The 22,199-nt window shown below is 42.8% G+C and overlaps 1 protein-coding gene across 2 annotated transcripts in view; it reads right to left on the minus strand.

The window, feature by feature from the left end:
* Positions 1 to 22,199, minus strand: part of OTC (ornithine transcarbamylase) — a 270,516-nt gene that overhangs the window by 32,144 nt on the left and 216,173 nt on the right. For both annotated transcript variants that reach the window (XM_086934145.1, XM_086934146.1), the window contains exon 5: positions 3,452 to 3,605. In XM_086934145.1, the coding sequence (XP_086790271.1) occupies positions 3,452 to 3,605 (154 nt within the window). The remainder of the gene's footprint in view (positions 1 to 3,451; positions 3,606 to 22,199) is intronic.

The raw sequence follows: 22,199 nt of genomic DNA on the forward strand, positions 1-22,199 counted from the left end.
TACGCTGCTCTCATGGTGAGAGCAGCGTTGGGATTAGCCACAGGGGAAGCTGGAAGCTTCAACCTGTGACAGAGGAGAAGCCCGGGGAGCAGTGCGGCGAGCCGAAGACCAGCAGGTAAGTTTTATTGATTTTTTTTTATTTCAGCCCCCTCACACTGCCCCCGTGCCGCGCCCCCGCTACTGCCCTTCCCACACTGCCTCCACCCACCACAGTTCCCTTACTTCAGCCGCTACTGAATAGAGAATGTGAATACATTTTCCGACCAGGTGCACCGTAAACATATGTACTAGCAAGGTGATACTATTAATAGTTTAATCAGCAAGTATAATATGGTACATTTAATGGATCTAACGCAAGTGGGGCAGCTGAGAGGATACAAGGGAAGGAGCTTTAGTACCATTATAGATTACATGTTTGTTCTGTTCATTTTTAGCTCTTGCAGATTATAAGGCTATGTGGGACAACTTAAATGACCGCAATCCTTTGATGGCCACCTTTCTATTGGACAAAAAGCCTATTGACGTGACTTTTGCAAGGAACCAGTTTTACCCACTGGTCAGGGCCAGAGGACACAGTGGGCATCAATTGTCCCATTGTATTTCACCTTTACTTTGGTCACTTCTTGCTCTACTGTTTTCTCCCTTTGCCTTAGTGATGGCGCTTCAGATCAAAGTATTATGTTGTCTTTTTAAAATATTTGTAGATCTATTAAGTCTGCGTTTTGTGAATCACAAGCTCCGTCCCCGCTTCCTAAAGTTAGGTGGTTTGACAAAAAGTGCTCGCGAGCACATATGAATTTGCTGGAAACCTTTCCTGAAATACCCCGGTGTCAGGATAAGGTTAAGAAAGCCAGGGCAGCAATATTGGTTTAGGCTGGGACAGGGCACCATTGAACAAATCTTGAATCTTTATCTGTTGATCTGTAAGTACACTAAGGGTATGGGGAGTGTAACCCACCTGGCCTTCATGGACCTCAGCTCAGCTTTTGGTAGAGTTAATCACTCTAAGCTGTGGTCCATGTTGGCTCAGATGGGGGTAGAGCCTACACTAATTCACTTTCTGCATGATTTGCACAAGATCTTTCATCATCTGTTAGATATGGCTCTAATAGGGAATGCACACCGCACTTTAAATTGAAGCATAGCATTCGCCAGGGTTGCATACAAGCGCACTTTTAAGTAAAACAATTGTATCAACAATTGTATCAATTAACTGGAATCAGTTTTGACGGAATTCCCCCTTGATGTCCCTAGCGTTGGAGGTCGACTAATCCCTGATCTTCTTTATGCAGATCCTACTGTTTCAATTGCACGGGCCACCAGGGGGTTACAGCGACTCTTAGATCTTTTTTATTGATTTTATGAATAGCCATAACTTGTCCACCAATTTCTCCAAATCACATGTTTTTGAGTTCGGCCCATCTAAGACTAAAACTATGAAATTTGTAGTGTCACCACATTAGCCAGGTTGATATGTTTTGATATATGGGTGTTCAATTTGATTCTTGCCTTAACTGGCATTCATTGATAAATTAGAAAGTAATGGCTTTCAATAGGGCTATCTATAGTATAGGAGACTTCTCTCGTCAGTTAAGGCGCACACACATAAAGACAGTTCTGGATATTTTTAAGGCCAAATGCCTCCCGATAGTCAGCTATGGCTGTGGTATTTGGGGCTATGGATCTGTTTCACCAATTCAAATAGCTGAAAATGAATTCCTCAGGGGCTTCTTAGGGGTTCCACAAAGTTCCTCTTCTGAGGTTGTTCACAAAGAGTTTGTATGGGTTATGGTATAGATTGTATTCTTCTTTGCCCTTTGTTGCTTTGGCGCTCGGTTTGGACAAAAGGAGAGCTAGGACTTAAATGTCTGATCGTGGATGATTGCATAAATCTGGACAACTCATTACAAATCCCTTGGATGTTCTATGTTTTTTCTAATATGAACATTTTAGGGAGACCTGAGCTTTATACTAATCCAAGTTGTATTGTTAAAACTGACCACAAATGGGTTAAACAAGTGGTAAGGGGTAAGATGGCAGCAGAATGAGAGGCAATAGCACTGAACAAGCATTCCGTATGCCATATGATATTGGTGAAAACTGTGAGTAGTGTGGAGCCTTATCTTACTTTGGTCATGTCCAGCTATCATCGAAGATTTTTTACTTTTTTAGCCTTAATTTATTTCCGCAGCTTTTGCCCTCCAATCATGGTTGTTATAAGCATTCCAAGTTGTTCTTGTGTGAATGTGAAAATGTCTCTGCTAGTGACACTTTGCATACATTTAGGATTTGCCCAAGATATAACACTTTGGGCTATAACTTCATACACCAACTTTCGATGGCCATGAATTTTAATTAAGTGTAACCTGCACTGTTTTAAAGTATTTTAAACTGTAATCCATGTTGATGTCGTCATGTATGTAATGTATCACACTGTGATTTTCTTTTATGAGTTTATTTTTAAAATTGAATAAAGTATATTATGTTGATTGATACTCATAAGGTGAATGTAAAAGAAAAGGCAGTGCTTTCAGGCGAGTGAGTATGTTGTTTGTTTGGGGTGGTGAATTGAAGGAAATGTGAGGAACTGCATTTAAGAGACAGTGGAAAGAGGGTGCTGAAGAGAAAAGAGATGCGGTGTAACATTTACAGATGTACAAGATATGGCTTGGAAAAGGGTGTACATGGCTAATATAGAGTGAACATAAAGAGGATGATTTAGTTATTCTGAAGACCACTACCCCTTCCAGAGGCCTCAGTAATGTTTAATTTACAGCTACACAATTTCATAATGAAAACATTGTCAGTAATAATTATTTCCAACAAAATAATTTTTGTTACTCGTTTATCTTAAACAGCTAACAACCATTGAACAAGCAGCTAGTCCTGGCTGGTTTTAGGTGTATGTCAGTTGTTGTGTTATACAGGTGGACTCAATAACAGAAAAGTCAGTGTAGAACCAAAATACCAGTTGGGTGGCACACTATTGGCATTACAGAAATTTAGTTTACGAGGTAAAGCCACGCCCATAATTACATTGACCACAGGCGTTTTAGAGACCCCCACTTTTTCAACCCACTTTTAGACCAGCAAACAATCATAGGGCAGTTTTATGTAGAATGACTCTCAAAAATGCATTCTCAGCTATGGTTGATATGTAGTAAGGTATTAAAAAATTTAATCTTCTTAAGTAATTGTTTGTTTGCATATAACATGGCAATGTTTCTAGTAGTTGGACAACCTAATGTATTATAATCTTGCATTCATTCCAAATTCACCGTCTTCATATTGATCTTGTTTAGTAAGCCAACTCCCCATCTGGCTTACAGAACCACCTATCTGGCTTACAGAAACCTATTTGTTTAGATAGCTAGTATGGAACATGTACTCTCTTTTAGAGGTGTTTTCTTTGGCAATAATCTCCTCTTTAGATCATGTGGAACTATTGTACCTGTATAGTGAGGTAGTCAGCTAAGATCTGGAGAGGGTGGTACACTTCGGAGAGTCCATTGACAATTGGAACTGAGGCTTCTTGTGCAAGTAGCTCAAGATCGCTATGTCGATAAACGCGGGCCAAGACTGCATCCGTCATTCCAGATAATACACTGTAGGAGAGAAAAAGTGAGATTGTCAAAAGGAAACCGTAGAAATGTGCTGCTAAACACATGGTACTTTTCAAACTTTGTGGTATAAAAGAAAAGTCTATTTTCCCAGGGTTTGACAGGGAAGATTAAAAGACTTATTTGGAGCCTGGCAATAGGCATGGCAGGCAGGCCTCTAGACAACCTTATCTTAAGTGTATGCAACACTTAACCTTAGCGCACTGTTGCTGTATAGCGGAACCCGCTAAAAAATATATATAGACACTCTTAAATGCGTTTTCAAAATGAGTTTTAGTATTTTTACAACTGAATATTTTCAAAGCTTTATAATTGAACACAACCCAATTTTGTTATTTGTTAAACACAAACAATTTTAACAACATAACATTTCAAAAACTTCAATGTCAGTTTCTTGAAAATTTTAACATTTCCTCTGTATATGCCCAATGCATTTCGAGCTATATGCAGCTCTTCGTCGGGGGCTACAGTCGCGCTCCTCAAGAGCTTAATCCTTCTTGAACACCAACCAGTATTCAAGCAACAGTATCGTGTACCCAACGGTTCGCTTTTCTGCCTTATTATTCCAACTCAAGCTTCCGGGGACCGGTTTCTGGCATGATGCCATGATGCACTGGGCCAGGGACAGACTAATTTGCATATAGCCAGGTTCTGAGCTGGGATGGTGCAGTGAGCTAAAACACGGTGATGGATCAAGCCCTGATCTGTTGACTGGGTATGAGTGTTCTGTTTAATTCAGATACTCTGTCCATCACCACCCCCTTTTCTGAATCGTTTTGTCCACCATAAGCGTGGAAGGGTATACTCAGATGTGAGTTCCTTGCTCATTGCACCATCAGGATTCAAGCAAGCCGGGCCGAAGACGGTTGTAATGCCAGAAACCGGTCTCCGGAAGCTTGTTTCCTTCCCAGTATAATAATTGGCTTGGTAGTTTGGTCTGCCCTGTTCCCATGATGCACTGGGCCAGGGACAGACTAATTTGCTTATAGCCAGGTTCGGAGCTGGGATGGTGCAGTGAGCTAAAAAACGGTGATGGATCAAGCCCTGATATGTTGACTGGGTATGAGTGTTCTGTTTAATTCAGATACTCTGTCCATCACCACCCCCTTTTCTGATTCGTTTTTTCCACAAAAGCGTGGAAGGGTATACTCAGATGTGAGTCCCTTGCTCATTGCACCATCAGGATTCAAGCAAGCCGGGCCGAAGACGGCTGTAATGCCAGAAACCGGTCCCCGGAAGCTTGTTTCCTTCCCAGTATAAGAATTGGCTTGGTAGTTTGGTCTGCCCTGTTCCCATGATGCACTGGGCCAGGGACAGACTAATTTGCATATAGCCAGGTTCTGAGCTGGGATGGTGCAGTGAGCTAAAAAATGGTGATGGATCAAGCCCTGATCTGTTGACTGGGTATGAGTGTTCTGTTTAATTCAGATACTCTGTCCATCACCACACCCTTTTCTGAATCGTTTTGTCCACCATAAGCGTGGAAGTGTATACTCAGATGTGAGTCCCTTGCTCATTGCACCATCAGGATTCAAGCAAGCCGGGCCGAAGACGGCTGTAATGCCAGAAACCGGTCCCCGGATGCTTGTTTCCTTCCCAGTATAAGAATTGGCTTGGTAGTTTGGTCTGCCCTGTTCCCATGATGCACTGGGCCAGGGACAGACTAAGTTGCATATAGCCAGGTTCTGAGCTGGGATGGTGCAGTGAGCTAAAAAACGGTGATGGATCAAGCCCTGATCTGTTGACTGGGTATGAGTGTTCTGTTTAATTCAGATACTCTGTCCATCACCACCCCCCTTTCTGAATCGTTTTGTCCACCATAAGCGTGGAAGGGTATACTTAGATGTGAGTCCCCTGCTCATTGCACCATCAGGATTCAAGCAAGCCGGGCCGAAGACGGCTGTAATGCCAGAAACCGGTCCCCGGAAGCTTGTTTCCTTCCCAGTATAAGAATTGGCTTGGTAGTTTGGTCTGCCCTGTTCCTATGATGCGCTGGGCCAGGTACAGACTAATTTGCATATAGCCAGGTTCTGAGCTGGCATGGTGCAGTGAGCTAAAAAACGGTGATGGATCAAGCCCTGATCTGTTGACTGGGTATGAGTGTTCTGTTTAATTCAGATACTCTGTCCATCACCACCCCCTTTTCTGAATCGTTGTGTCCACCATAAGCGTGGAAGGGTATACTCAGATGTGAGTCCCTTGCTCATTGCACCATCAGGATTCAAGCAAGCCGGGCCGAAGACGGCTGTAATGCCAGAAACCAGTCCCCGGAAGCTTGTTTCCTTCCCAGTATAAGAATTGGCTTGGTAGTTTGGTCTGCCCTGTTTCCATGATGCACTGGGCCAGGGACAGACTAATTTGCATATAGCCAGGTTCTGAGCTGGGATGGTGCAGTGAGCTAAATGGTGATGGATCAAGCCCTGATCTGTTGACTGGGTATGAGTGTTCTGTTTAATTCAGATACTCTGTCCATCACCACCCCCTTTTCTGAATTTAACAGATTGAAGCCCCGCCAATAAGGTGATCAGAAGTATGTCAAATTAGGGGCTGAGCAGAGGACTGACTAGAGACTTGGCACTGAAGAAGGTGTATTTAACTGAAATGCATTTGCCGAAATAAAGCCATCATGTTGACTTGTCCCGAAGTGCTCCGTGTGTTTATTGTCTAGCGAGGCAAGAAGGTTTCACCCACCTGACGGAGGCACCCGCTGCTGTGTTCGAACCACCGGTGAATGGAGTTGTGGAGATTAATTGGTACGTTTGAACCCCCGCTAAACCAGCGCTTGGTGTCGGAAGGCGCGGACTAGTCAAGCCTGGGGTGCTCCGTTCATAGGAGGGTCACCCACGAGCGTCTGTGTTTGGTGTCATCAGCGGGAATCAAGGGGAACCTGCTCAAATCCGACATGAATGCAAGGGCTTCATATCGAGCAAAACGACAGAAATGCTGTTTAAATTATGAACAACAAGAACGAAAAACAATTATAGGTGCATTATGGAACATGAAGTTCCCACTGCTTCCGTTCTTGTTCCCTATTGGAGGAACTGCCGCTTTGAACAGATTGAAGCCCCGCCAATAAGGTGATCAGAAGTATGTTCAATTAGGGGCTGAGCAGAGGACTGACTAGAGGCTTGGCACTGAAGAAGGTGTATTTAACCGAAATGCATTTGCCGAAATAAAGCCATCATGTTGACTTGTCCCGAAGTGCTCCGTGTGTTTATTGTGCTAGCGAGGCAAGAAGGTTTCACCCACCTGACGGAGGCACCCGCTGCTGTGTTCGAACCACCGGTGAATGGAGTTGTGTAGATTAATTGGTACGTTTGAACCCCCGCTAAACCAGCGCTTGGTGTCGGAAGGCGCGGACTAGTCAAGCCTGGGGTGCTCCGTTCATAGGAGGGTCACCCACAAGCGTCTGTTTTTGGTGTCATCAGCGGGAATCGAGGGGAACCTGCTCAAATCCGACACGAATGCAAGGGCTTCATATCGAGCAAAACGACAGAAATGCTGTTTAAATTATGAACAACAAGAACGAAAAACAATTATAGGTGCATTATGGAACATGAAGTTCCCGCTGCTTCCGTTCTTGTTCCCTATTGGAGGAACTGACGCTTTGAACAGATTGAAGCCCCACCAATAAGGTGATCAGAAGTATGTCAAATTAGGGGCTGAGCAGAGGACTGACTAGAGGCTTGGCACTGAAGGTGTATTTAACCGAAATGCATTTGCTGAAATAAAGCCATCATGTTGACTTGTCCCGAAGTGCTCCGTGTGTTTATTGTGCTAGCGAGGCAAGAAAGTTTCACCCACCTGATGGAGGTACCCGCTGCTGTGTTCGAACCACCGGTGAATGGAGTTGTGGAGATTAATTGGTACGTTTGAACCCCCGCTAAACCAGCGCTTGGTGTCGGAAGGCGCGGACTAGTCAAGCCTGGGGTGCTCCGTTCATAGGAGGGTCACCCACAAGCGTCTGTGTTTGGTGTCATCAGCGGGAAGCGAGGGGAACCTGCTCAAATCAGACACGAATGCAAGGGCTTCATATCGAGCAAAATGACAGAAATGCTGTTTAAATTATGAACAACAAGTACGAAAAACAATTATAGGTGCATTATGGAACATGAATTTCCCGCTGCTTCCGTTCTTGTTCCCTATTGGAGGAACTGCCGCTTTGAACAGATTGAAGCCCCGCCAATAAGGTGATCAGAAGTATGTCAAATTAGGGGCTGAGCAGAGGACTGACTAGAGGCTTGGCACTGAAGAAGGTGTATTTAACCGAAATGCATTTGCCGAAATAAAGCCATCATGTTGACTTGTCCCAAAGTGCTCCGTGTGTTTATTGTGCTAGCGAGGCAAGAAGGTTTCACCCACCTGACGGGGGCACCCGCTGCTGTGTTCGAACCACCTGTGAATGGAGTTGTGGAGATTAATTGGTACGTTTGAACCCCCGCTAAACCAGCGCTTGGTGTCGGAAGGCGCGGACTAGTCAAGCCTGGGGTGCTCCGTTCATAGGAGGGTCACCCACAAGCGTCTGTGTTTGGTGTCATCAGCGGGAAGCGAGGGGAACCTGCTCAAATCCGACACGAATGCAAGGGCTTCATATCGAGCAAAACGACAGAAATGCTGTTTAAATTATGAACAACAAGAACGAAAAACAATTATAGGTGCATTATGGAACATGAAGTTCCCGCTGCTTCCGTTCTTGTTCCCTATTGGGGGAACTGCTGCTTTGAACAGATTGAAGCCCCGCCAATAAGGTGATCAGAAGTATGTCAAATTAGGGGCTGAGAAGAGGACTGACTAGAGGCTTGGCACTGAAGAAGGTGTATTTAACCGAAATGCATTTGCCGAAATAAAGCCATCATGTTGACTTGTCCCGAAGTGCTCCGTGTGTTTATTATGCTAGCGAGGCAAGAAGGTTTCACCCACCTGACGGAGGCACCCGCTGCTGTGTTCGAACCACCGGTGAATGGAGTTGTGGAGATTAATTGGTACGTTTGAACCCCAGCTAAACCAGCGCTTGGTGTCGGAAGGCGCGGACTAGTCAACCCTGGGGTGCTCCGTTCATAGGAGGGTCACCCACGAGCGTCTGTGTTTGGTGTCATCAGCGGGAATCAAGGGAAACCTGCTCAAATCCGACACGAATGCAAGGGCTTCATATCGAGCAAAACGACAGAAATGCTGTTTAAATTATGAACAACAAGAACGAAAAACAATTATAGGTGCATTATGGAACATGAAGTTCCCGCTGCTTCCGTTCTTGTTCCCTATTGGAGGAACTGCCGCTTTGAACAGATTGAAGCCCCACCAATAAGGTGATCAGAAGTATGTCAAATTAGGGGCTGAGAAGAGGACTGACTAGAGGCTTGGCACTGAAGAAGGTGTATTTAACCGAAATGCATTTGCCGAAATAAAGCCATCATGTTGACTTGTCCCGAAGTGCTCCGTGTGTTTATTGTGCTAGTGAGGCAAGAAGGTTTCACCCACCTGACGGAGGCACCCGCTGCTGTGTTCGAACCACCGGTGAATGGAGTTGTGGATATATATATATATATATATATATATATATATATATATTCACTGAAAAAACCATAGGTTTGACACATGTTATAAATTTCAGTTTCTATTTTTGAATATGTGTTTCAAGGGTTACATTACAGTGAAAGGAGGTCTGTCACTATGTCACAAGGATGGTGTCATCAGTGATGTCATGAGTGATGTCACTGACCATGTCATGAGTGATGTAATATGTGACGTCATCAGCAGTGCATTGCACGCGCAAGTTATAGTGAGTCCAACTAACTATAACGTGGAATTTCATTGGTTTTATGTCAGTAAAATTTCCAGCTAACTATAACATGTGTCAAACCTATGGTTTTTTCAGTGAATTTCATAGATTTTTTAAATGCTACTTCCTAACTATAACGTGTGTAAAACCTATGGTTTTTTCTGTGAATTTCATTGGTTTTTAAAATGCTAATTCAGAAAAATGTCGTGTATGCAACCTATACTTTTGGCAATAAAGTTCTGGCAATATTTTTTTCGAAAACAAGCCGTTTTCTTCACTGTTCAAGTTGCATAGAGACTCCTTGTAAAGCATTACAGAATTCGAAAGTCTGTACCTTGCCTTTTTTTAAACACATTAAAATTTGTCTGTAAATAAAAATAGCCTTACTAAACTTTCGTGCGCGACCCGGTGTGCGCACTCTCGGCAACAGTTGTCAATAAAATGGATATCGCATTTCCAGGCTTTCGTGCGCGACCGAGTGCGCGCACCTGCCTATATATTTCGTAAAAACCTTGCGATTTGAACTTATTGAATTTCTTCATACACCCCTCAAAGAACTTATAGTACGTCAAAGAGACTGTACCTAGACTTCTTTTTTATTCTTATGAAACTTTTCAGTAAATGGAGCCGAATGTCTTTTTAAACTTTCGTGCGTTACCGGATGTACACACCTTGGTATTTTTTTTAGAAATATAAAACGTTTCATACTTTAACAATTGTGTGCTTAAATCCAGCTCAGAAGATATACAAAATCAGGATGGTAGTTGGTTCAACCCGGACCGTTTATTAGAGGTAGATCGTCCGACTCCACCGGAGGACACCCCTAATAAAAAGGACATATATATAAAATGCGGACTAGCCGCTGTATCGTGCTAGCAAACTATAACATATAAATCGTTAGAAAAAACAAAAGGAATCGAGCAAAATCAGTAGGCCACTGATGAGATCTTTTTTTGACCTCGCTAAAATAGAAAAATTAGGAACAACCCCTCATGAGAAATATGAAACTAGTGAGAGGAACCGAGCTCGACGCCATGATGGCTGCAAGACAGCTCGGCTCCGCCGCCCACCCCACCCAAAATAACGACAAATATTATAAAGATACACAACACACCAGCAAAGTAACAGGGTAAAACGTTTTATTAAATAACTATTTACATGGCAGCCTGCTGCAACATGAAAACAACACTTTCAATTGGTTCTTAATAGTTTCAATTCTGGAATTTACACGCAGCACTCCACCCACTTCCCTCACTATCTTTTCTACTCTCAAGAGAGAACAACGTCCTACATCTTTCGGAAGACTTTGGTGAAATGGCTACCGTATCTCATTCATCTTCCGAATCTGACCAAAATGATCGACTACCTTTAATAAGAAAAAATAAATCTTTCATCTGGCAATTTTTCACTTATCCTGAAGATCAAAAGAAAGTGAATGCACCAAAAGTAACCTGCACGATATGTGACTTGGTTCTCTCAAGAAAAAATCCAGCAAAAAAATATTCCTTTTCCATACATACCATGGTGCGGCATGTCAAACAAGTGCACCCTCTGCAATTTGCAGAGGCAACGACAAGAGCCCTGGCCACGCTATTACCATTAGAGGTGGCCAGCACATCTTCTGATCGACGACCTGTATCTCCATCGAGTGCAGAGATGGACTTCAGATATTTAACTATATATGGTCTATAACCTATGGTTTTTTCAGTGATTTTCTTTGGTTTTTTAATAGCAAATATCAAAAGCTTTTTTGTGGAAAATGACTAAAATTAGGTATACATAAGCGGCGTTCATTTATGTTCACCACAGCCATTGTTAAAAGTAAAGTGAAAGTCGCGAAACAGTGGCCACGCCATCTAGTCCCTTTTAGGCCCCATCATGCACGTAAGTAACAGCCATTTTCTGTGTCATGGCCTCTCTGCCCACTGCCAATAGCCTATGATTGTTCGAAATTGGTTCTCTTTGGGTCATTCTCTGTTCACAAATAAGCATAAAGTCGCAATACTCTGTTTAGTTTTTGCAGATAGTGAACGATAGGTAGTGCACACTTTTGTCCCCTTTGTAACCCGTCATGCCTATCTCTGCCCCGTTTGTTGGTAGTTGGTTCAACCCGGACCGTTTATTAGAGGTAGATCGTCCGACTCCACCGGAGGACCCCCCTAATAAAAAGGACATATATATAAAATGCGGACTATCCGCTGTATCGTGCTAGCAAACTATAACATATAAATCGTTAGAAAAAACATGAAACTAGAGAGAGGAACCGAGCTCGACGCCATGATGGCTGCAAGACAGCTCGGCTCCGCCGCCCACCCCGCCCAAAATAACGACAAACACTATGCAAATATTATAAATATATACAACACACCAGCAAAGTAACAGGATAAAACGTTTTATTAAATAACTATTTACATGGCAGCCTACTGCAACATGAAAACAACACTTCTAATTGCTTCTTAGTAGTTTCAATTCTGAAATTAAACACCCAGTACATCCAGAGGTCATGTCCGACAAGTTGTGTGGGGGGATGCCTTGCTAATGCCGCCACCCCCACCACCTTCTGTAGGAAGGACTCTGGATATGCTTGGTCCCTGAGAGGCTTCGATGTCCCTGCCTTGCACAAATGTCATAAGTTCTGGATGTTGAGTGCCATACTTCAGAGTCCGACAAGTTGTGTGGGGGGATGCCTTGCTAATGCCGCCACCCCCACCACCTTCTGTAGGAAGGACTCTGGATATACTTGGTCCCTGAGAGGCTTCGATGTCCCTGCCTTGCACAAATGTCATAAGTTCTGGATGTTGAGTGCCATACTTCAGGGTCCAAGAAACGCAGACTCGGAGGGGGCGCTTGGCTCCTGCCCCCTCCCCAAGTCTTGTTCCCCTGGTATGGCCTGAGATCGCCCCCGACATAGGCGGCCGGCTCCCGGGGTCAGGCGGAACTTCTTGCCTTTTGATGCCTCTTCCATTCTGGACCTTGTCCCACAATCCGTTTGACCTGAAGACACGTCCTGCGGTGCCCTGGTCCGACCATCACATATACCTGCGCCAGGAGACGGCGTGGGGTGCACTGGAAGGGAGAGGCGGCGCGAACGAGCCTCTCCCACCTCACCAGGTGGAGGTTTCTTAGCTACACCCCAGCGCTTCACTCGGCCAGCTGAGTTCCGCCTGCTCCTGCGGCACAGTGCCTCGCTCGGCCAGCTGAATTACGCCTGCTCTTGCTATTACACCGTCTCACCCGCCATCCGGCTGAATTGCACCCACTCTTCCGATACAGTGACAGGCGGCTGCCACGGAGCTCAGGAAATGGCGGTCGGCTCCACAGACTTGGGCCTGGCCTGCAAGGATGGCTCTGGGCAACCCTGGAACTCGGACGCTTGACTGCTAGGGCATGAGCCCCATTCCCAAAAGCGTCCCCTCAGCCTTGAAGATTCTACAAGAGTCACCGAGGCCCCCGACTCCTGCAGACTTCCGGTGGGGAGCGACTGCCATGATTGCTCGCGGAATGGCCACGACGTAGCCACGGGGTGCTCTCATGCTGACGCCAGCTTCAGTCTGAAACATCCAGAAACACAGTAGACTACCAATTCGATCAGTTCCGGTGGAGCCCCAACGACGTATCGCGTTGTTGCGTAATCCGTCATATGACGCGCCGCATTAGCGCACCCGGAAGTGCTCCGGTGCGCGAGGCGCGAGGCGCGAAGCGCAGCTTCCCGGAAGCAATCCAGGGCGCGGCGCGGAGCGCGTAACGTAAGCATTTACATTTCAGTTGGTTCTCCCTCACAATATTTTCAATGCCACATAAAAGTCACCCATCACCCACTGCCATCTCTGGCTGTTTCCATGGTAACACCTCATTCTGCACCTGGCTGAAGGCACAGGTCAAAAGTTCATATCTCAACGTTCTACAGCAAAGTAACAACACTGTTTTCCCTCCAGAAACACCTGCCAATCCACAGCTCTGTTACATGTCTTTTTTTTTCACACCCAATAGTACTTTTTGTTTAACATAAACATTAACATGCAACGTACTGTTCAATCTCCACTTCTTACAATCAACCAATCATTTTTATTTTTTAAACCACACCCAGCCTCTTCCTTTTTCTTTATTTAGAATTTCAACTTCTAACTACCATTCCACTTCCAGAACCGATTGGAGGACGACTACAAATCCCTTGAAAATGAAGGTCTGGCTAATAGGACACAGTTATATTCACTGGAGTGAAAAATATGCAGTAAGCAGACGAATTTGCAACCTCGGCTTACCAAATGTACACATAACATGGATTGGCAAAAGAGGATTGAAATGTCACCAATTGATTCCATTGGTGAAAACTTTTATGCATCTCCCAGAACCAGACCTTATAATTGTGCACTGTGGTGGGAACGATCTAGGCACAATCACTGGGGTAGGTCTGGAAATGCTTCTAAAAGACACCTTTCGACAATTGATGACACTTTTTCCTCGATCTGCCTTGGTATATTCCAATATATGCCAAAGACAGAAATGGAATTGGTCCAATCAACATTGTGCACAATTTGAGAAAGCAAGGAGACATGTAAATAAATCTGTTTCTGCTTTCCTCAGAGATTATAGCATGGGTTCTATTTACCACAACAACTTGCGATACCACATGCAAGACGTCTATAGGAGAGACGGTGTTCATTTCACGAATGAGGGAAACAGAATCTTCCTCTGCAACATCAGGCTCTGCATTGGTACTTACTTATAAATGCAGAAAACACTCAAATAACACAATGGCTCTTTTCAGAGCCACCTTATATCTAAGCACTCAAACTTCTGATTTATCTCCATTTTCACACTCTTGTAAAAAGGTGTGCGCGACCGAGTGCGCACACCACGCAACTTAAAAAAAAAATATATATATATATTTTCGCCTTTAAGGGCCTTACTGCACACCCTGAGAAAACCTACGCAGCAAAACAATCTCTACCTTCTCCCCTTTCCATATTCCAACGCTTTGAAATCAACAATATATTTACTTGCAATGACAAAATGGCGGTCAACACTTCCTGATTTCCTTCGAATCGAATGTTAACAGACGTCACGCAGCAAAATTCCGCTCGCGCGCGCAGCCGTTTGGGTGCGCGCACGTGTGCGCGCGTATAGATATATAATTGACTTTAACTTTAATTTCCTCAGCAACTACTGAACGGATTTACACCATTCCAAAAAAAGCGTAATCTGCGAGCCGGACTGTAGAGTTTTGCCAAATTTCTTATAAATCCATTCACCCGTTCGACCTGTAGCCGAGTCTAAAGGTCCTATGGAAAATAACATGGAGAAAACACGTTTTGGGACCCCCCTTTTATCTCAGCCCCCACTTGACCAATCCCCCCCAAACTTTTAGGGAAGGAGCGCAGCGGACCGAGCCATCTTCTTTGAGAAATTCGCTAAGATTCTTCAACCAGGGCCAAAGTTATTCCTAATAGAATGTTGAGGATTTTCTATGGAAACTAGGTCCTAACTATAACTACCTACTGGCGACCGCCAGTAGGTAATATATATATATATATATATATATATATATATATATATATATATATATATATATATATATATATATATATATATATATATATATATATATATATATATATATATATATATATATATATATATATATATATATATATATATATATATATATATATATATATATATATTTTGAAGGTGGGCAGCGACTGGTAAAGCCATAGGACATCATACACACTCACGCCCCTACCAATAGCACAGGCATCCCAGATTTGCCCAGAATCACTGGATGTGGGCGCTGACGCCGAGGGTTGTACCTGGTTCCCACCAGCTCCAAAATCGGAAGCTCAGGCATATCCTCACATAGACAATCCATTTAAAATATATTTAACTCTATGTAAAAGTATATTCAATGTGAAACATTTACTAAAGCAATGGGAATTTTGAGAAATAATTTATATGAAACAAAATTCCAGAAGAGATATTTGAAAGGCATGCCAACTTGAGCATTATACTGTTTATCTTCTTTCTAGATTTTTGTCTTTTCATGGTAAATACACATCTCATCTCTAAGCTGCTTAAATGTGTTCCTTTCAGAAAATCATCATAGAGCAGGCTCCAAGTTCTCATTGCTTCTTCTCTGCTCTCAAACCCCTATTTTCTCATCCTGCATCTGACCTCTTATTTCTTTCATCTCTTTCTGCTGATGATTTAGCATCTTACTTGACTACTCAGATCTCTATATTTTGCACTTCTTTCCCTTGTTGACTGTATCAAAACTTACTTTCCTTCCCATGTAAGCATGGGCGAATTTTGCGAATCTCGCGTTCGCGAATTTTGCGGATTTGCGAACTCGCAATCCGCAAAATCCGCGAATTCTCGCGAATTTGCGGATTTTTTTTTTTGTGTTTGCGCGGGTGTCTGCCAGTTCGCGAGGGTTTTGTACAATGTCGCAAATTGCGAACTTACCTGTCGGGTCGCAAGTTTCGCGAACTTGTTGTTTCTACGTGTCCAGCCTGTTTGGGACACTCTTCTTCATCACTGCCACTCTCTGTCACCACTGCCACTCTCTGACTACTCATGCCACCCTCTGGCCCACCCATGCCACCCTCTGTTTCATCACAGCACCCTCTGGTTGTCCAGTCAGTGTACATTATTGTGGCAACGCAAGCACACCTTCCCTGACTCAAGTGACCTGAATTAATTTGGGGCTGATTAATGTGTCACAGAATATTTTTTTAGCTGGCACCTGCTTCCTTAGTGCTTCCTTATTAGTGATCTTTTGCACTTGCTAAGTGCTTTCATTGTTGCAAAATTAGTTACAACACCTGCCCTGCCCCAACTGACAATAATGAATTAGGGGCTGATTAATGGATTTGAACTGCCAGCCTGGCTCCTGCTTGTCTCCCTTAGCTGTAATTCAGGACCTTTGTGGCATATGTGTAACTATTCTGAGGTTCAGAGCAGGGTCACATAATAGTTGCAACTGGCAACTGAACTCTGGAGGGGCCCCTCAGGAAGCACTACAGGAAATGGCTACTAATGATGAGCCTGAACTTTTGAACCTGGTAAGTAGTTTCAGTTTTGCTAAGATCGTATTTCTGCAATTTTGCACTTATTCGCGGGGCGCGAAGTTGTACTGGGAAGCCGCGAACTCACGCGAACAGTGCGAGCAGTGCAAGCAAAATCCGCTGCTCGCGGATTTGCGGATTTTGCGGGAGATTCGCGAATCTCGCGGATTGCGAATTTACCGAAAATCCGCAAAATCCGCAAGCGAAACGGATTTTCCGCCCATGCTTATTCCCATGCCTTGATTTGTTCCCATCTATCCCAGAATCTGAGGATCTTTCCCTTTCTTTGTTGGAATACTTTATTCGATATTTCATATCATAAAAGTGCAAACATACATTATTTATACAATCAATATTCAAAATAAAAGTATCACATACATATTACAAATTTATCTAAAAATAGTTAGTAAAAAAACACTTTTTTCATATAAATGGTTAAAAGAGTCTAAAATACATTTTCAGCAGGAGGAATCAATCGAGAGAAGGTTAAAATTTCTGTTTTGTGGAGTCCAGCAACCTAGATCTTATGAACCAAGCGCTAGAGATGTACTTTGCAATTTCACAAACAATAAATATAGAGGATGTGTCGGTTAGCACAATACGTAATGCGATCCTAAAATCTCAAACACCCATCTCTCTACACACAGGTTTTAACCACCTAGCTCGAAGTAACCTATAAGGCGTGCAAGCAAACAAAAAATGGGGTAAAGTCTCCATCTTACATGAACAGCCTGGGCAGTTAACATCACAATTTCTCATACCTTTCCATCCTGCTGTTAACTTTTTCAGTGGCAGGGTACCATATCTCCTTTGCAGGTAAAGTGATCTATCTCTGAGAATTTGAATATAGTCCAAAAGCGGCTCCAATTTCCTATTTGTTTTAATTTCCAGAAATTGAATGGTCAATGAACAATGCTTTGTACTTTTTAATTCCTCTGCCTCTACCCACTTCCAATAGATTTTTTTAACAATTTGTTTGTGAGGTGGTAATTGGGAGACCCAAGATTCTTTCATTCCTAGATTCATCACCAGCTGTTTCAGTTTGTTAAGCCATTTTATTTTATCGGAGACATTCAGAGTGATTAATTCGTCTAACACCAAGGCATATTTAGCCAAATCGGGTGATCTTCTTAGACACACCCAAAACAACAGGGGGCGAAGGCGTACTATATCCCCGATTGATCTCTTACCCAATTCAGCATATAGGGGTCTAAGGGGGGTTGAAATAGGAAGTGAGACTAGGTCTCTTACAAACTTATTCTCAGCTTTTACCAGGTCCATTGTATTTTCTCCTCCCCACAGTTCAGAGCCATAGACTGCTGCAGCCAGTGCCTTTCCTTCGTAAGCTTTGAGGACTGGGCCTATCGGTCTGCTTATTGATAAACGCTGATTCCTCAATATTGCTCCAGAAACCCTTTTTAGGTTCAGGAGCATTTTTGCTAAATGAGGATCCCATTTCATATTGTTACACAGTCTGACTCCCAAATAATCGAATTCTTCAACCACTTCCAAGACGGACCCATTCAGGGTAATGTTTGGTTTCCTAACCTTTCTTTTGCCTAACACCATCAGCTTCGTTTTAAGGGTGTTGATTGTTAGCCCTAGCTCATCACAGAACACACTAAACCGATCAAGGAGTTTCTGTAAACCCGATGGGGTTTTGGACATCAGGAGGGTGTCGTCAGCAAAGAGGAGGGTCGGTGTTTTCTCCCCTGTCAGGACTGGGGCATCCGCAGAGTCCTCCCTCAAATGGTCTACCACCCCATTGATAAAGAGGGAGAACAACAACGGACCCATGTCACAGCCCTGACGAACCCCTCTACTGACTGGCACCCTCTTTGTAAGTTGGCCTTGACTACCCCAATGGACTCTAGCATAGGTGTCTTCATGGAGCCTTACAACAAGCTGCAAAAGATAGCATGGAAATCCCATAACCAACAGGACATTCAGAAGTTTAGCACGGGGATTACATTGAATGCTGTTTTTAAATCGATGAAGGCCAAATATAAGCTACCCTTTGTGATGGTCACAGATTTCCAGTACATTGCACAAAACCGGAAAACCTGGTCCATAGTGCCTACATTTTTCCTAAAGCCCGTCTGGAAATGAGTTAATATATTACACTCATGAAGCCATGTCTCAATTCTATTAACTATGACCCTGCCAACTACCTTCTGAATTGTATCAATTAAACTTATTGGTCTGTAGTTGGCAGGGTCTCTAAGCTGCTTAAATGTCTTCCTTTCAGAAAATCATCATAAAGCAGGCTCCAAGTTCTCATTGCTTCTTCTCTGCTCTCAAGCCCCTATTTTCTCATCCTACATCTGACCCCTTATTTCTTTCATCTCTTTCTGCTGATGATTTAGCATCTTACTTGACTACTCAGATCTCTATATTTTGCACTTCTTTACCTTGTTGACTGTATCAAAACTTACTTTCCTTCTTATGCCTTGATTTGTTTCCATCTATCCCAGAATCTGAGGTCCTTTCCCTTTCTCATTCGGTCAAACCCACTGTGTCATCTCAAACCCTCTTCCTTCTACCCTGTCCAAAACTGTCTTCTTCTTTATTGATCCACTACTTGATCTCTTTTTTAAACCTTAACATTTCTTCTGGATGTTTTGCCACCTTTTTCAAGATCACAGCCATTCTCAAAGAATAACTGTTACATCCTAAAGACCTCACTAACTCACTAAATCTCAGTCTCTTGCTATTTGTTACACACACAATCTTCTTTCTTCTGGTCAACCGGGCTTTCATTATGACCACTGCAGCAACATTATTCTCATCTCTGCTTCTAATTATCTCCTTCACTCTCATCACATAAACACTCTTGTTTTTTTAATTCTTTTCAAACTTTCCGTTGTTTTTAATTCAAGAGGATTATGCTGTTCTTCTGTCTTCTCTGTGCCTCATGGGTATTAAGCATTCTGCTCTATCCTGCTTTTCTTCCTAACTCTCCAGGTGGCATTTTCGGTTGCCTGGCAATATTTAGTGTATCCACTATATCCATTGCACTTTGAGATGCCACAGGGTCTCTCTTTGGTCCACTTTTTTTCTCCTTGTATACTATTCCTCTGTTTTCTGTTGTTTATGTCCATAGCTTGCAGTACCATTTCTGTGGATGATTTCTAAATCTTTTTCTTTATCTTCCTTTTCTGTTTATGTTCAGGAGCATGTCTCATTCTGACTATATTCAGCTGAGACTTCAATGGATACTCAACCCAGGTAAAACGAAGATCTTGTTTTTCTCACTCAAACTCATCCTCCTCAGCGGATATGTGCTCGAAAAAGGAGGATTTTGAAAACAGGCAGAGGAGGAATAATGTCAGACTACTGGGTGTGGCAGAAGGGTCAGAAGGGCAGGATGTCAGGCAATTTGTGATCAACCCATTGAAGGGGGCTTTCCCAGAGTCTCAGTGCCAGTGGGAAAGGAAGATTCAGAGAGCACATAGGTTCCCATTCATATGAAGAAAGCCCGTGGCATGGGGGGTGCAGGGAGTGATGGACAGGGGAATCACAGGGGAATCACCCAAGGGCTATCTTAGTAAATGTGGGAAACTTTCTGCTCAGAGAAGAGATCATCAGCAAGGCAAGGTCAGATAATAGGAGGTCATTCAAAGGCATAACTTTCTTTGCCAGGCCTGACTTTTGTCATGCCACCATAGAGAGGAGATGGACTCCTTTCCAGGCCCTAGGTATGGAGGCATATCTCTTATTCCCTGCCAGGCTCAAGGTGGTCGTGAGGGGGAAACCCTGGATGTTCTCTTCCGAAATTAAAGCACAGTTATTCTTGGAAGAGATGAAAAAGCAGAAGGAAGGTTAAATAGGAGTGGCATTGGTGTTCACACTAAACACTACTACTACTAGTAGAATTCAGGTAGAAGGCTAAAATGGTAAATGGACAGCATAGCATACATATAAAGTAAAAGCGAGAGAGGGATGCGACTAGCGCAACCTAATGCGGGCACACATAGGTCCTTTGATCTATTTGCCTGTAAGAGGGGGGGAGTGGGAGAGAGGGGAGAGTTAAGGAGGCTCAGGGGAGGGGGGGAGGGAAAAATGCTTTTTTTAAAAAGGCGAACCTAGGAAGATATAATAGGTATATCAGGCTCTATAAGAACAAATCCTTCCCGGCGGAAGTCTTTGCTGATTTAACAATGGCTGGGTGGGGACAAAAAGGGATAATACAGATCGGGGACTTAATGGATGATGAGGGGATTGTCCAATTTAAAGATCTTACCCGTAAATATGGTATTGGAATCAGGGATTTTTTCAAATTTTTGCAGATAAGGAGCTTTCTCAGCAATAAGCGGGGTGGAGCAGCGGGCTTCGGCCGAAACGAAATAATTGAGAAAATAATATTAGGAGGGGATTGTACGATAAGATCTTTTTATGCAAGTCTTGCAAAAGGGAAGGTGGATGACATGAATAAAATTAGTAACAAATGGATTGAAAAATTGGGGGGGGGACCTGAAAACTTTACGGAATCACTTGACCTGGTCGTACCATCTTATGCTTGGGTCTTCTCCAATCTCAGCATTACAAGACTCTGTTTTCGCTGTACCACACTCCGGCCAGAATAGCTAAATGGGGAGGTTCGACTGGTACCACCTGTCCTCGTTGTAATGCAGTAGATGCAGATATTGTTCATATGTTCGCTACCTGCCCTCAGCTACACACTATGATTAATAATATAGAAGATTTTATGGGTAGCACTTTAAGATTACGAGTACAATTGACACCTCTATTCATTTTGTTGGGGAGGGATATGGGGGAAGATCACACCTATAAAGAATTTATGTTTATTGCCACCACGGTATTAAGGCTGACAATAGCAAGAGCATGGTTGAATAAGACCCCCAGGTTATGCAAACTTGGCTTTCAAATTTACTAGGCATGTATAATCTTGAGAAGGCAATCTACGCACGTAAGGGAAAAAGGGGAAGAAAGTTAGGACTAAAAATCTGGGAGCCAATTGCGAAATGGAAAGAGATTATGGCAATATAGGAACCTATCTCTATTTGAAATGTAATAGGAAATTTAGATATTAGTAAACCACAAGCTTAGGTGGACATTGTGTAAATGCATTTTATAATTTCCCTGTTTTTCTTTTTCTTCTTTTTATGGCCATATATAGTAGGAGTAGTCTCATTAAACCAGATATGGTTAATTATAAATTCAAAATTATTTGGCAAATGTATAATATATGTAATAAAATGTGTGTAATCTAAAAAAAAAACATTAAAAAAAAGGAATGATGACATTACAAGCACTGTAAATTACTGTACAGGCCGTGTAAGATTAGATTTTATATATTCTAACACATATTGTATCTATAAGAACTTGACTGGTACAATTGAGGTGGAACCATTGATATACATAATACTTATATAAGTATGTTTATCTGCAGGATCTTCATGAACTTTTGATTTTCAAGCATCCTTTCTCTTCTTCAGCACATATTCTTGGCTTTCTATTCAATTGCTCACTTCGCTTTGTTAGGGATCCTGAATATAAACGCCAACATATTGAGTGATCATAAAATCGTGGTTAAAATAACATGATTTAAAAAAATATCAAGGAAACATCTATCAATTGTAAGTATATCTTTTTTTTGTTTTAACAACAATATCAAAGAATCAAATTTAGCTATGCTTTTTTAATTATTTTTTGAAAAGTATACATTGATTATTTAAAATAATATTTTAATTTGGTTTATGAGTTTTTGCAGGA

The sequence above is a fragment of the Lissotriton vulgaris genome, chromosome 8, assembly GCF_964263255.1.
Source record: "Lissotriton vulgaris chromosome 8, aLisVul1.2, whole genome shotgun sequence".
Lineage (NCBI taxonomy): Eukaryota > Metazoa > Chordata > Amphibia > Caudata > Salamandridae > Lissotriton > Lissotriton vulgaris.